At 43.1% G+C, this 13,352-nt stretch overlaps 6 protein-coding genes across 6 annotated transcripts; 3 read left to right on the top strand and 3 right to left on the bottom strand.

Annotated features, from left to right (window-relative positions):
* Window positions 1-337: 337 nt before the first annotated feature.
* FA14DRAFT_117016 (uncharacterized protein) lies at window positions 338-1,204 on the top strand (the record flags this gene model as incomplete). The annotated part of the gene is made up of 2 exons (XM_025496206.1): window positions 338-478; window positions 563-1,204. The coding sequence occupies 2 exons, from the start codon at window positions 338-340 to the stop codon at window positions 1,202-1,204; spliced, it is 783 nt and encodes a 260-aa protein (XP_025358582.1).
* Window positions 1,205-1,277: 73 nt separating this feature from the next.
* Window positions 1,278-2,194, bottom strand: FA14DRAFT_167060 (uncharacterized protein). The gene is made up of 2 exons (XM_025500060.1): window positions 1,572-2,194; window positions 1,278-1,503 (listed from the first exon to the last, which is right to left on the bottom strand). Exons 1-2 carry the CDS (start codon window positions 2,007-2,009, stop codon window positions 1,417-1,419), a joined length of 525 nt encoding a protein of 174 aa, XP_025358583.1. The 5' UTR covers window positions 2,010-2,194; the 3' UTR covers window positions 1,278-1,416.
* A 227-nt stretch (window positions 2,195-2,421) lies between these two features.
* Window positions 2,422-2,943, bottom strand: FA14DRAFT_163748 (sorting nexin-3; the record flags this gene model as incomplete). Its single annotated transcript, XM_025499840.1, has 3 exons — window positions 2,422-2,487; window positions 2,556-2,821; window positions 2,886-2,943. 3 exons carry the CDS (start codon window positions 2,941-2,943, stop codon window positions 2,422-2,424), a joined length of 390 nt encoding a protein of 129 aa, XP_025358584.1.
* A 1,197-nt stretch (window positions 2,944-4,140) lies between these two features.
* Window positions 4,141-4,690, top strand: FA14DRAFT_143238 (NADH dehydrogenase, alpha subcomplex, subunit 2; the record flags this gene model as incomplete). The annotated part of the gene is made up of 3 exons (XM_025497200.1): window positions 4,141-4,254; window positions 4,407-4,513; window positions 4,593-4,690. The coding sequence occupies exons 1-3, from the start codon at window positions 4,160-4,162 to the stop codon at window positions 4,688-4,690; spliced, it is 300 nt and encodes a 99-aa protein (XP_025358585.1). The 5' UTR covers window positions 4,141-4,159.
* Window positions 4,691-8,684: 3,994 nt separating this feature from the next.
* On the top strand, window positions 8,685-10,436 carry FA14DRAFT_177557 (uncharacterized protein; the record flags this gene model as incomplete). The annotated part of the gene is made up of 1 exon (XM_025500750.1): window positions 8,685-10,436. One exon carries the CDS (start codon window positions 8,685-8,687, stop codon window positions 10,434-10,436), a length of 1,752 nt encoding a protein of 583 aa, XP_025358586.1.
* Window positions 10,437-10,709: 273 nt separating this feature from the next.
* FA14DRAFT_159921 (uncharacterized protein) lies at window positions 10,710-13,171 on the bottom strand. Its single transcript, XM_025498452.1, has one exon. It carries the CDS (start codon window positions 13,014-13,016, stop codon window positions 10,833-10,835), a length of 2,184 nt encoding a protein of 727 aa, XP_025358587.1. The 5' UTR covers window positions 13,017-13,171; the 3' UTR covers window positions 10,710-10,832.
* Window positions 13,172-13,352: the final 181 nt, after the last annotated feature.

A 13,352-nucleotide genomic window follows, 5' to 3' on the forward strand; every position in this document is an offset into this window, starting at 1 on the left:
GAAAGTGTGGGGTATATGCAAGTGATTGTTGCAAAAGAGAGCCACAACGTTTCGGCGCTTTTCATTCATTGATCAAATGCCCAGCCTTTTTGGCTAAGGGCCGACCAGCCGATTTACACGCGTAACCAAAGAGAGGTGAGGGAGGTCAAATTGTTTGCATAAATTTTTATCAAAAGCTGCCAAGCGTGCCAACTCTAAAAAATATTTTTTAATTTTTGGATGGCAGACACGACAATCTTCCAAGGTGGAGTTGGACGATTAAACTTTCTTTTTCAAAGCTGCTTTTGAGGTGAATCCTTAATCTTGTTTTGCTGTCACTCAATCAAAGTCAGCAAAGATGAGGCAAAAGCGGGCAAAGACGTATAGGAAACTATTGGCCAGCTATATCCGTACCTTCGGATTACGACCTCCTCTACAAATATTGATTGATTCAGAGATGGCGATTTCGATGGCAAGTATGAAATTTCAACCAGAAGAAGTATACACACGTTTAGAATCTACATTTCAAGTTTCTTCAGCTTTACCTTCAAGTGCTCGACCACAATCGATCAACGCAACAAAGTTTAACAAATCTGCTGCATACGTTAAACCGATGATAACGCAATGTTGTATAAATGAATTGTATAAAGCACAAAAAGAAGGTCAGCCTCAAGCAAATGCTGTTGAACTTGCAAAAGGATGGGAAAGAAGGTTTTGCAATCATAAAGATCCCATACCCGGAGATCGTTGTTTGCGACAAGTGATCGGGGAAACGAATAAGCATAGATATTGTTTAGCTGCAAATAGCGTCGCTTTGAGAAATGCAATCAGACATACAGTAGCTGGAGTCCCGATTGCTCATGTCAATGATCACAAAGTCATGGTCATGGAACCAATGAGTGATCTAACCAGGAAGAGATGTGAGGAGTTCGAAAGGGAAAAGCTACAAAACGTATCCGGAAGGCAGTCCACTGTTTTGGGTAAACGATCTTCAGATATCATCACAGGGGAAGAGGGTGCACTTCCGGCCACAACAGTCGAAGGAGAGACAGATCAAGGTGCTGAACCAGCATTCAAACCTCGGAAGAAGAAAGCAAAGGGTCCCAATCCGCTCAGTATGAAGAAGTCAAAGAAGGACAAAGGAAAGAATCAATCGGACAACCAAGCAGGTCCTTCAAAGGCAAAGAAACGAAAAGCCAATGTACAAGTAAGCCAATCATCTTGAATAGAATTCCCGAAAGAATCCCACATCAAGTGCTAGATAGAATCATCATCTTTTGTATACTAAGCAATATATTCACTCGTTCCATTAAATCTATGCAAGAGAAGTGGTGCCAATTATTTTGGTAAATGTATGAGAAGAGACAATAATGATACACAAGCTGAACGTGCAAGACGTTGCATTTGACTTCTTTTCTTGGGACTAAACTCAAGCGATCAGAAGCCAGGAGGACGGATACCTTGAGGGTTTTGACCTTCTGGTCCTTGTTGTGCAGGGAATCCTGGAGGTTGTGCTCCGAGCATCTGTGAGAGAGTAATGGTGGGTCAGCAAACAATTCTTCCGGTACAGCATCCTTTCTCGTGCTACTTACAGATTGTGCACCGTTTTGTTGAGTGTTCATATCACGTTCTTGTTGCATAACTCGCATTTCATCTTCGACAGCCAAACTGTACGGTAATCCCCATAAGAGCATTGTAGTTGAAAGGACCCAAACGGCACGACCGCCCCAAAGAAGAGAAACACCGCCATAAGCTGAAAAAGTGTTGATTTTTTGTGTGATTGATCTGCGTGTGGAAGGTGGAATGATATCCCTTAAAGCAGAAATACGTTCCCAAACACTTTCTTGTGGAATTGTAAGGCCACGTTCCATAACTTCATCATCCGAATCATCTTCATCTGAATCATCAGTCTCTGATCCAAACTTTTCATCATCTTCACTTTTCCAATCATCTTCATCTTCTATTGCTCTAAGACGAGCATTAAATTCTTCATCTTGAATATCTTCAACGTGTGCTGCCCTTCCTGACATCTTGACTATGTATGTGTGTGTAGGGATGTGGATGTGGATCGATTGTCGGGAATGTGATGGTGATGAGGATTATGCTCTCTTTGTCTACTTTGAGCACAATCGTATTTCCTATGCGCTAATCACGTTTTTCAGAATTGAATTTTTCAGTCAGCACTCGCCTTTAACAAGCTTGGGCTGTAGTGGAGCTGATCGACTTTGACTGGTAAAGCGCGTACAGTGAAATATTTTTGCGCTTTTTGTCTGCTCTATCTGCGCGCAATGCTTATGCAGATCGTTAGCACACGCTACATCCTCTAATTAAGAAGAAGTACCTTGAAGTGTACACTAGATAGTATGATAATGATAATATCATCAACATAGAAATAACACTCAATAATGATAAGACATCGATTTAATAAGAAAAATACATCATCTACATCCATTGATTACGGTCAAATCCTGGATCCTGCAAGAAAGCGCACAGTACCTTACTTCCAGTCTGCAGAAGGAGAAAGGAGTTTATTATTAGCAATATAATCCATACTTCTTCATGATTTCCATGCTCACCTGTAATAGAGGATGTCCAGCAACCACTTGTAAGAAACGCTCTAATCCTTCCCTTCTTGCTTCAATCACTTCATCGGTAAATCTGTTGGTAAACACTTTCCCTGGCAAAGGTGGAATATTCACCCTTGTTGATTCACGTTCAAGAATATCACGGAAATATTCGAAATCCGAATACCTTCTTCGAACACTTGAATAACGAACACGAAATGCGGGAATGTTTGTTCTCGTTACAATCTCATAATCAGTATACATCTTACGCCCGAAGCCTGTGAGAAAAAGGAACATATAAGCTTAGCGGATCTTCTCTCGTTATCTGTTCCTGATACTCACCATGTGTCATCGGATTGCGTACTTCCACCTCCAAGAAATTTTCCGGGACACCATACATATCCTCTACCGACTCTTTTCTTGTGTTCTCTACGCGAGCAAAAGGGCTATAATTTGTCGGGGTCGAATAGGATTGAGGCATCGGATATCCGGGCGTAAGTTGTGCTGGACCATTTGATTGTGCTCCATATCCGTCCTGACCTGAATGTCCACCTAATGGACCGGAATTTGGCATGACCGAAGAAGGATTGTGGGATTGAAATGTGCGCTGATTGAAAGCGGAAGAAGGTTGTGGCACAGGTTTATCATACCCTTGTCCAGCTGAAGAGCTTTGCTGGCCAAAAGCAGGAGCTGAGCGTGGTTGTCCTTGGGGTGAACTGAAACCATTGCTGGCTGCTGAGCCGAATCCATGCTGATCTTCGCTTCCATAAAAGTTTGATGATGCACTTCTGTTCCCATTCTCGCCGTATCCGCTACTGGATAAACCTTCATCACGCCCTTGCCTGCCAAATAGATCGTCATGCTCAGCTGCTCTAGAGGAAGAACCTATCGATGTGTTACCTCTTCCTGTTCCTGGCCCACCACTACTTCCGTTATTGTAGGATGACTGACGTGCAAACGGTGAAGCGATATAAGGATCTGAAGCGAATCCTGCGTCCAAATCGTTACTGTATGCGTTTGAGCTAGGATTGCCAAATCCACCCATCAGTGCTTCACGATCTGTCAAATCGCTGCTAGACTGTGTCTCGAAACCTCCTCCTGCAGATGTATTTGCGTTTGTCGTTGTTGATGCTAATGTAGCAGTAGCAGGCGGTGGTGGTGGTGCTCCCCATGGATGTTCTTCGTCTTCGTATAAATTGGATGATAATGGATTATTGCCAGAGGATGATTCCCCACCTCCAAATAGATCGGACATTGTGTGCTTGTGTGATTGTTTCTCCCGGTGTCCTTCTTGAACCAATGATGGAGATTGGATCCAACAAACACTTTTCTCTTTCTCCACCAATGTGTTGTACACTTTCTCCTAATCTCCACAGTCGGCGCAGGTTTGCAGATGTGATAATGTATGCTGGGCTTAAGCGGTGTTCCATAGAGACGGGCTGGCTGGTGGTCTGTCTGGGCTTATAGCAAGCAACAGTAGGCGCGCTGGCTTGAGCGTTTATTTCCGTACAAGGCGAAATCGGCCGAATAGAAGAATTGTCACGCTAAATTGACAAGATTACAATTTTAAGATTCTCATCACCATCACCATCACATACACACACATAATAGACAAGATGGCATCTACGGCACTATCGAGAGCCTTCCCTGCTGCATTGAAGGAAGTGCGATTCCACATGTGTCAATCAGGTCAAGCAAGTGCAGGAGCAAGGTGAGTAATTTGGAAAGATGTGATGATCGTTGCCAAGTGAAGATGGAGATGGAATGAGCTGTTGATCATCTTGCGCACGAGCACACATCAACATGACACTCCAGGGACTGTACTGACATCGTGCATCTTTACCCCCTCATTCGACCTTTTAGACAATTCATCGAATCATCATACAAATCCATCAAACAATCAAACCCAGAGCTACCGTTCTTGATCAGAGAAGCATCTGGAGCACCAGCACGTATCTTTGCACGATTTGGTGAGTGGAAGGAGGAGCTATGTTATTCTCATTAGATGCAGTATACTGATCCAACTTTTTTATCCATTCTGCCGCACAGATCGTGGAGTAGAGAAACATGCTGAACTTGATGGATTATCAGCTTCGGATGTTGAAAAGAAAGTTACAGAGCTCATCAGTCAAGGAGGAAAAGCGTAAAAAGATTGTATAGTGTCTTTATGGGATTAATCGATCATATCAAAAATATCAGATTTTGGTCTTGTGCCTCGCTGCTTACGTCAGACGTCAGATAGGAGAATGGAAGATTAATGGGTTCACATTCTTCCAGTTTATAGGGAGAATGTTGTATTGGTTGCTGAATGCTCCTTGGGGGTAGGAATAATCCTAACCCTAACTTTAATTAATGCGGGGCTAAATTGTGACATAAGACAAAAAAGATTAGAGGAAGATTGATGGATTGAAATAGGGTCACTGAGAATGACGTATTGTTTGCTAATGCTACTTAGGGATATGATTCAAAGTCTCCCAACTGTACAGTCACTGGAAATATCGAATTAAAGACTGCAAAACTCAAAAGAGTAAAATAGCAACAACTATAACCTAGAAAAGGTTGACTATTCCTTACAATGGATTCCGATTTACCTCTAAATCGATAAAACTCATAGAGAACTAAGATAAAGAAGTAAAGTAGAAATTTAGAAGCTCGAGAATTAATCTGTCATTATAGAAGGCTAATACTGAAAGTACCAAAGCCTTATTACTCTATACTACTTTCTCTCGTTTATGGTTATTATAATCCAATCCCTTGGGCGAGTATTTAAATAGACCAAAAACAAGATAAAGTAAAGAAAAAAATTAGTGGCATATCGGGTGCTGAAAGCTATTTAGGATTAAGAATAATCCCAATCCTAAATGGTCCAGGGCTACCCTGATTAAATCCGCCCGAAGTGGTCCAAGACTATCCTGACTAAATCCGCCCTGAGTACCTAGTCCATGGCTATCCTGAATTGATCTGAAGCCTATATAGTCTGAGGTTTACAACTCAAGTTAAAATAGCCTGAGGTTATCCTTATTGAATTTTAACCGATAGGGACGGAGCAATCCTGATTAGATCTTAACCCCGAAACAGTCCAGGACTTATCCAGAAGTTGGAATATCGGAGATCCGAATAAGCAGAATGGATCGATGGTATCGTAATTCAAACTCAGACCGTCAAGGTAATTCCATGGAAGGAAAAGTATTGCATAACAAGCACCGATGCGTATTTGACAGACGACATGTGCGTACCTGAGCTTTGCGCTTTTCTAAACATTCTTCCGCTTGCAGTATGATCTATTATTGTGGCTATCAATTAACAAATCAAATGAAATCAATTTGGCTTGAGAACAAAGGGTCAATTTATGAAAGAGGCTTGAAACAATCTACGCATTCTATGCATATTGGAAGGAGATCATCGGTGACCCACACAAAAGATGATATTATATGAATTTCGAATATGTTTGAAGAGAGCGAGAGAGTGGAGTAGTCCGCGCAGGATGCTCTGCTGTTCAAAAGAGAGAGAAAGGACATTGCCTCTTGTTTTTCTAATTTAACCGCTGCGCGTGACGCGTTCTTTGTGTTCATAATTTATCCGCATCCCGTTTCAACGGCTTTTTCTTCCTCTCACTTTTCGCCCCGTTTAAGCCACTCGCTTAGAATATGGTATGCAGTTATGTGTCAATTGATCTTATATTAATCGGAGATGAAATTTATCTGACTTTTTTGAATTCCATGGAATTAAAGATGTTATATCATGTCTCATAGAATATGTAGTCAAGTGGTACCTTTGTTCACGATTCACCGGGGTACTGCCACTATAGGGTCATGGGAGAGTAAGAGTGGGGGTCATTTTTCTCGGCTTGCATTTTCCTTGGCCATTGCATGATGATCATGATTATTTTTTCGGGTTTAACTTCTCCACGTCAATACGACGCGATACGCCAAGATTAAACGCCGGTCATTCCATTGATTCAGGCGTGTGAACATACTTGCATGGATTAATGATTCTAGCAGTATATAATACAAGTTCATCCGAATGCATTTTTATTCATCATTCGTACGTGTATGAGATCGGCCAAGAAAATGTTTTAAGTTCGATCAATGAAATCATGTCACATCATCAATCATTTGACAGCCGCACAAAAAAGGTTGTTCTCTCTGCATACCACCTGTCCGAAAAGAAGTATGGCTTGTTCCTGAAAATTTCAACGGAAATTATTCTTACTCTTTTATTATTTCAATTTCGGCTAAATGCATTCCGACGTTCTTTTACTGTGCAGTGCTGCGATAATGCATTTTATGCATGTTCGGCTTGACGTGCATATACTCTGCATAAATAGATCACAGTATAAAGCACCCACAAAAACAGAGACTGGAAATTCAAATCCGAATTAGAGTTTATGCTCATAGGCAACACAGCTCTCTTTCGGTCTTTTTACTTGATTTTTCGGGCCACCTTCCGAAACCACGGAGATGCAGTCAGCGAATTGACGTAAGAAAAAAGAGTGTAAGAACCATAAAGAGTGTCAGTTAGCCGATGTCATGTCAGATTTTGGCTTACTCTTATTGCATGATGGCGGGGGATCAGTTTGACTGCATAGTACGGGCCGTACTTTAAATCGATTTAGACATATTGTTTAACAAGCATACGTACGGCATATTGACTCGCATGAAAGGGTTTCGGACTTCCTTCCACATGGGCTGCTGCTTGTGTAGCGGATAGAAATGGACACACGCTTTGTTCCCCCCTCCCCTTTCAGCATGACAATAAAACCCTCTTACATACCTGCTTTTCGCCGTACTTGCCGCATTCTTTCTTCGTCTCCGCTCATGCCGCCGATTGTTATTGAATTGATTATAGAAAGATCAAATGCCTATCTTACCTGTCGTGTACCTTTTATTCGGTTGATTGCATCATATCACACACTCCAAAAATGATCACCGATAGAGTACCCCCCGTCATGAACGGATTTAATGTCAATTAGTAAAAACGGAATTCATTTTCCGCCATCTTGCCACTATTGATTAAAACATACACACAAGATTCTTTTGCTTCTTTTGTGGCACTTTTACTTTGTAGGGCCCGCGGACGTCTACTTTATTTTTATTTTAACACGCTCTGCCGCGAAAGTCTTGGCGGGGATTGAAATACTAATTAAGGGGAGAAGATTATCATTTGACATCTTTGAAGGGCCAATAGGAAGAATTGACAGCATTGACACATCTCAATTTAAAACCATCATCTCAGCTTCCATTTCAGATCGCTAGGATTACGTCACGATCAAGTAGGGGCACAATCAATCTTGGTCAAATAATATTGAAAAGAAAAAAAGAGCGCCAATCTTGAACTTCTTTCGTCATTTTTGATCTTTTTCCAGCTCAGCCCTCTTTATACACAACCTTTTTTTTGACGCCCTTTTCTCCGTCTTCTTTCGCCGCCGCCATATAAATTAACTTCAGGAACGGAAGTGGGACAAATCACTCAAATCACACAAAGTCTTGTTCCTGAGCAGATCGAAATTCACGTCGGAGTAATTGCCTTTACTGAAAGGAATAATTAGGCAAATCTGGAGAACGAAATAAGGAAGCGCTTCTACTCTTCGTGTCATAAAACGTTGAGTTCAAACTTTGCCCTCTTTAGAAGTACTTTTGCACAAAAGCACGGACTGCTCTCAAATTTTTGATCGCAATCCTCCGCTACGTACCGGCTTCTTCATAGTTCAACTAGCAAAAACGGTAATCTTCCTTCAAATCTTTTCGCATTAGCCAATTGTACGCCACAAATTCCCACTGGATAATTTTGTTGTGTTCGCAAGGCCGAGACCATCATCCAAAGAATTGACGTAGATTGACGAGAGATTACGCCTATCATTTCACAGCCAACACGCCACTTCATCAACAGCCCTCAGGTAAAATTTGATTTGATCGACGATCAATTGGACGGCACCAGCTGGAAGAAGAGCGGATCTTGAAGTGTGTGCAAACAAATTATAAAGAAAGACTTTCTTCTTTGGAAAAGGGAAAGAATTCCCATCTCTGGAAACTTTGATTGATTGCTAGACAATCATATAAAAGCAACGCTTTCCCTTTACCCCCCAAAACAAAGGTAACCAAAATTTCACCATTCATTCCAAGGTATCCTTCAATATCATCAATGGCGTCTGCAATGACAGAACCCTCTTCATTTGCACATCATACAATCGGTCCACAGCCTACGAGGCGACCTAGATCTCCTCTGTTGAAAAGACCTGGAGGCTCACCAAGATCGTTTGCTAGTGATGAACGTGGATATGACAGATCACCTCCATTCCTTCCTCAAAGAAGCAATATGGCAACAGCAGAAGAAGAACAAGAACGATACCGTCAACGAGTAAGAGAATACGATTCTCCTCCACAAGACAACTTGCATCGATTGCCTCACCTTACCGAATCCTACCCACCCCCAACGATGAGAACTTTAAAAGACGAAGAGCCATCGGCAAGATCACCTCCTCTAGCATACAGACACAGAGCTTCACCTCTATCGACGAAGAGACCTGGCTCACCGTTATTGCATGATGAAGAATATGATGCTCCACCTCATGCAAGATCTGTTTCTCACCAAGGTGATTATTACGGTCGATCTGCCAGAGAAGATGGTGAAGAGAGTTGGGTGCCTGACAATCGTAGAGCACGTTCACCTTTGGATGGGAGCTACGATCGTGAAATCAAGTCTCGCTCGCAAGAGAACACCCGTTGGAAATCGCCTATTCATGACACCACCCGTTCCAACGGTTTGGCTGCAGCTCCTTTTCCTCGCTCTTCATTTTCGGCAAGCAATAGTCCACATGAAGATAGGCCAACGTTACCGGCTTTATCGGGGAACGGTAGTGGAAGCATGTTTGGAAGCAGTCGATTCGATTCTTATCGTTTACCGCCAATGAATGAGCATAATCGTTTTCACGGAGGAAGTATGAGTAGCAGTGGCAGCAGCAATGATCATCCACAGCCTCATAATATTCCACAATATGCTTATCGATCCAATGCAGGCATGCCTCGCTCTTCTTTGCCAAGTTTGAGATCTTTGTCCATGCCTTATCCATATGAATCTCCTTCAACGCAACATGCACATGCACAAAGGGGTGGTCACGAGAATGGTACAGGTGAACCTGCTCGTGCAGATTCTGGCGGTCATAGTACCCCATACTATGATGGATCACCTTCTTTACGACAGGAACAGGCTCATCCATCAAGAGGTTCATCTTCTTTGCATTCTTCTCCTAGACATCATCCGTATGCGATGTCTCATGGTCAATCCCACCATGCACCTTCTTCTGGTCATGCATACGAAAGTGGATCAGCTCAAGCCGGTGTCGGATCGCCAACGAGTATGCCAAGAAGACGCGGAAAATTGCCAAAGCCCGTAACGGATCTGTTGAAGAGTTGGTTGCTAGATCACTCTGCTCATCCTTATCCGACCGAAGAAGAAAAGAGACGATTGTGTGCTTCTACCGGTTTGAGTATCAGTCAAGTATCCAACTGGTTCATCAATGCACGTAGAAGAATTTTGATTCCTCAAGGTAGCGGTCATTTCGGCATCGGACCTTCTGCAAGCGGAAGCGGCGCAGAATCTGGCAATGGCCAATACGAAAGACGTCAACATTCACCTAATTCGATCAAACATTCTTCTGATCATCATTCAATTTATGCACCGCCTCCATCGCATTCTTCTAATCATTTGCGTCATTCGATCGCCTCTTTGCCTCCTCCAAGTAATCGTCATCATCAAGGTGGAATGCCTTCTCCATTGCCACCTTTGTCTTCTCAACATCATGGCATGTATAGAAATGGTCCAGACGTTGAACCATACTCAAGAAGTGCCGAGCAAAGTCCACGAATGAGACGTGATCGTTATGAGTCACCTTGATGGTGGCAGGGATACAGGTGCACTTTTCCCTATCTCCCTTTCTTTTCCTAAGCACGCATACATTTGCACAACCCCTTTAAAAATGATCTTATACATATATATTGCTGTATTCTTCGCTTTTTTCTTTTCCCTTCTTTTACAACTTTTCTGGGTCTCATTCCAAACAGCATTCGTACAACATTTACAATTCTTGCAGCAAATTTAGCATACCTTTTACCTTAATTACGCACTTCCTCTTTCTCATAACTCGTATTTTATCAAAACAAACATTAATGGAATTCAATCAATTGGAAAATATGTGACATTGTGTAGCTCCGTGTGATGAGAATGTTGAGATGGTTGGATATGTATAAAATGTTGATATGCGGTACAAGTACAATTGAAAATTTTTGTATGTTAAAGTTCATCCAAGAAATGTCGAAGCTGACTGTCAAGACCTGAATCGCTTGGAATGCTCATAGCATCTTGACTGCTACTGAGATTGACCGGCTTCGATTGCCGGGAAGAGGATCTATTTCGAGTAAAACTTTTTGGTTGAAGAGAAGTGGCTGTGGCACGTGAACCTTCATTATCAAGCCGTAATCGATTGCTGGAACGAGGAGGGGCTTGCGATTCATGCTCATCGTCGAGCGTTGCACCCAGACAATCCAACTCATCGTCTGAGTCAACATTCTCGGGGTCGCTCATAGCGGCGTGCTGAATGTCAGATTCTTGAGTTCCTTTTGCCGTACGAGAGAAGCCGAACGAATTGAGGCTACTCTGGGTCTGACTCTTTCGCTTCTTTGCAACGGTTTTATCGGTATCAATGTGACCACTCCAGACCTGACTCAGATCATTCCAGCCAGCAGAATAGCGCGGTGTATTCTGCTTACCATGCTTTTGTGAAGCTTTCTTCTTTGAAGTTTTGAGCGGCGGATCTTCGGCAAATTCATCTTCCCAAGCTAACGGTTGTGTTTCAACGTCGCTAAGTGAGCTGGTCGTATCGAATGCGTCGGTCTTGTCGGCCCCATTGCTGTCTCTTTTCTTCGAAACAGATCGCAGCGTGCGCTTTGTGACAGCGGTCCGAAGATCTGGCAGCTCTTGAGAGGACGGCAATCGAAAAGTTTCGTCGATAATGTTGTCACCTGCCTCCGGAGTCTCGCTCATGTACGTCTCTTCGTATCGAAAGGGAGGCGAGGACTTCCTTTGAGATTCGTTTGCCTCACTCACTGATGCCTTCCGGCTGATGCTGTCCGTTACTTCTTGCTCGGTCTGTCTATCCCCGCTTCTGGTTTGACCAGGCCATGATCCGCCAGGTGCTGTCTGGCTACTTCCTACAGCATTGCTTGCTTCTCCTTCCTGAGTTTCCATGCCATTATCTCGGTTGTCATCCATTTCCATGCTATCCTCTTCGGTGAGAATGCCAAGTCCACTCTTCAACTGAGACGCCGCTTGTGTTTCGTACGCATATATGCGCTGTTTTGTTTTAGCAGGTGATGACTGAGCTCGCTTCTTTTCAAGAGAATTTGAAAAAGGCATCATTCGGGACATGAGTGGTGATGTCGGGCCGCCTAGCATATCAAGGTCATCTTCTTCATCAGAATCTGGCTCGTCATGTGAGAAATAGTCTCCGTTCCCTACTTGAACAATGGAGAAGCCTTTACGCAGTGGACTGGGCGTTTTGTCCCGTAATGCACCGATGCTTTGATAGCTACATGGATCGAGAAATCCAATACGCTTTGAGTCGCATTGATTCTCGATGGGACTAAGTGCATTTCTCTGATTCCGTTTAGCTTGTTGCATAGCACAATCTTTTGCACTTTGTTCGATAAGCGTCTTCCTCTTTGATGGTGAAATCGCGGGAGCAAAGGCAGACTTGGTGCGCCTCTTGGGTTTAATCTTGCGCTTCTGGACTGGACTCGGTTGCTTTGGTTTGATTGATTGTTCTTCATCACTGCTCCAAGCTAATGGTTGTGTCTCCTCCGTTGCAGAAGCAGAAGCAAGCTCCCGATTGTGTTCTTTCGGTTGATCATATAGTCTTCTACCCTCATCCTCAGAAGACGAGCTGAGAACGTTCTCGAATGAAGTCTGAGAAGTCCTTCTACGCTTGACAGGCTCTTTGTCTTCTTCAGTTGTTCTGCTCGATCTCACATCGCCTGTATCTGTTTTTCGTCTTTTCCCAATCGTTTTACCGGATGAATGCGATGAAAGGTGGGATTGCAGTGAGCCGAACAAGGTTGAATGCTGTGCCCCTTTATTGGCATTCAAATGTGAGGCAAAAGACATTTCCACGTCACCTTTATCTGTTAAAAGATCTTCATTCGATTGTACGGAAGAGCCTTGGCCGGTAAAGTGATGATGCAATGTCGATTGCTTATTATCGTGCAAGCTCTTGTTCTCCTTCTGTTGGTAAGCGTTGAAGCTGGCTGAAGAGGAAATTTGCGCTTGAGAAGAGATGTTTGGCAAGCTTTTGCGAGTAACTTTTCGTTTGATCCCGGAGAGACTAGATTGGATGCCGCCTAAAGTTCCCCTTTTACTTGGTAATGGCTTATTTGTACGATCGGTTGATGGGATGGGACGCTCTTGTATCCAATCCAACATAATGCTCGATAAGCGAACTTGTTAGATTGCTTCAAGCTATTCCTTCATACTCTGAACATCTTGAAGAAACTCTTCTCTGCTTGATGTGATGATGGAGACAAATCTGCACAAGGTGGCAAGAAGGAGTCAGCAGCCCCTTTGGCGTGTTGAATAGGGTAAGTGTTGGTTATTGCATAAGAGAGTGTTGGATCTGTTCCTTTGATTTGACGCGTTTGGCGTGCTTAATCATGTGTCGTTCCTGTTTTGGGAAGGGGAAGAATAGTGCCCATTGATCACATAAGCGGTCCGTACGGATATTATTATTTTCGGATATCATAGAGAAACCTTAAAAAAGAA

This window comes from Meira miltonrushii (genome assembly GCF_003144205.1).
Source record: "Meira miltonrushii strain MCA 3882 unplaced genomic scaffold FA14scaffold_1, whole genome shotgun sequence".
Lineage (NCBI taxonomy): Eukaryota > Fungi > Basidiomycota > Exobasidiomycetes > Exobasidiales > Brachybasidiaceae > Meira > Meira miltonrushii.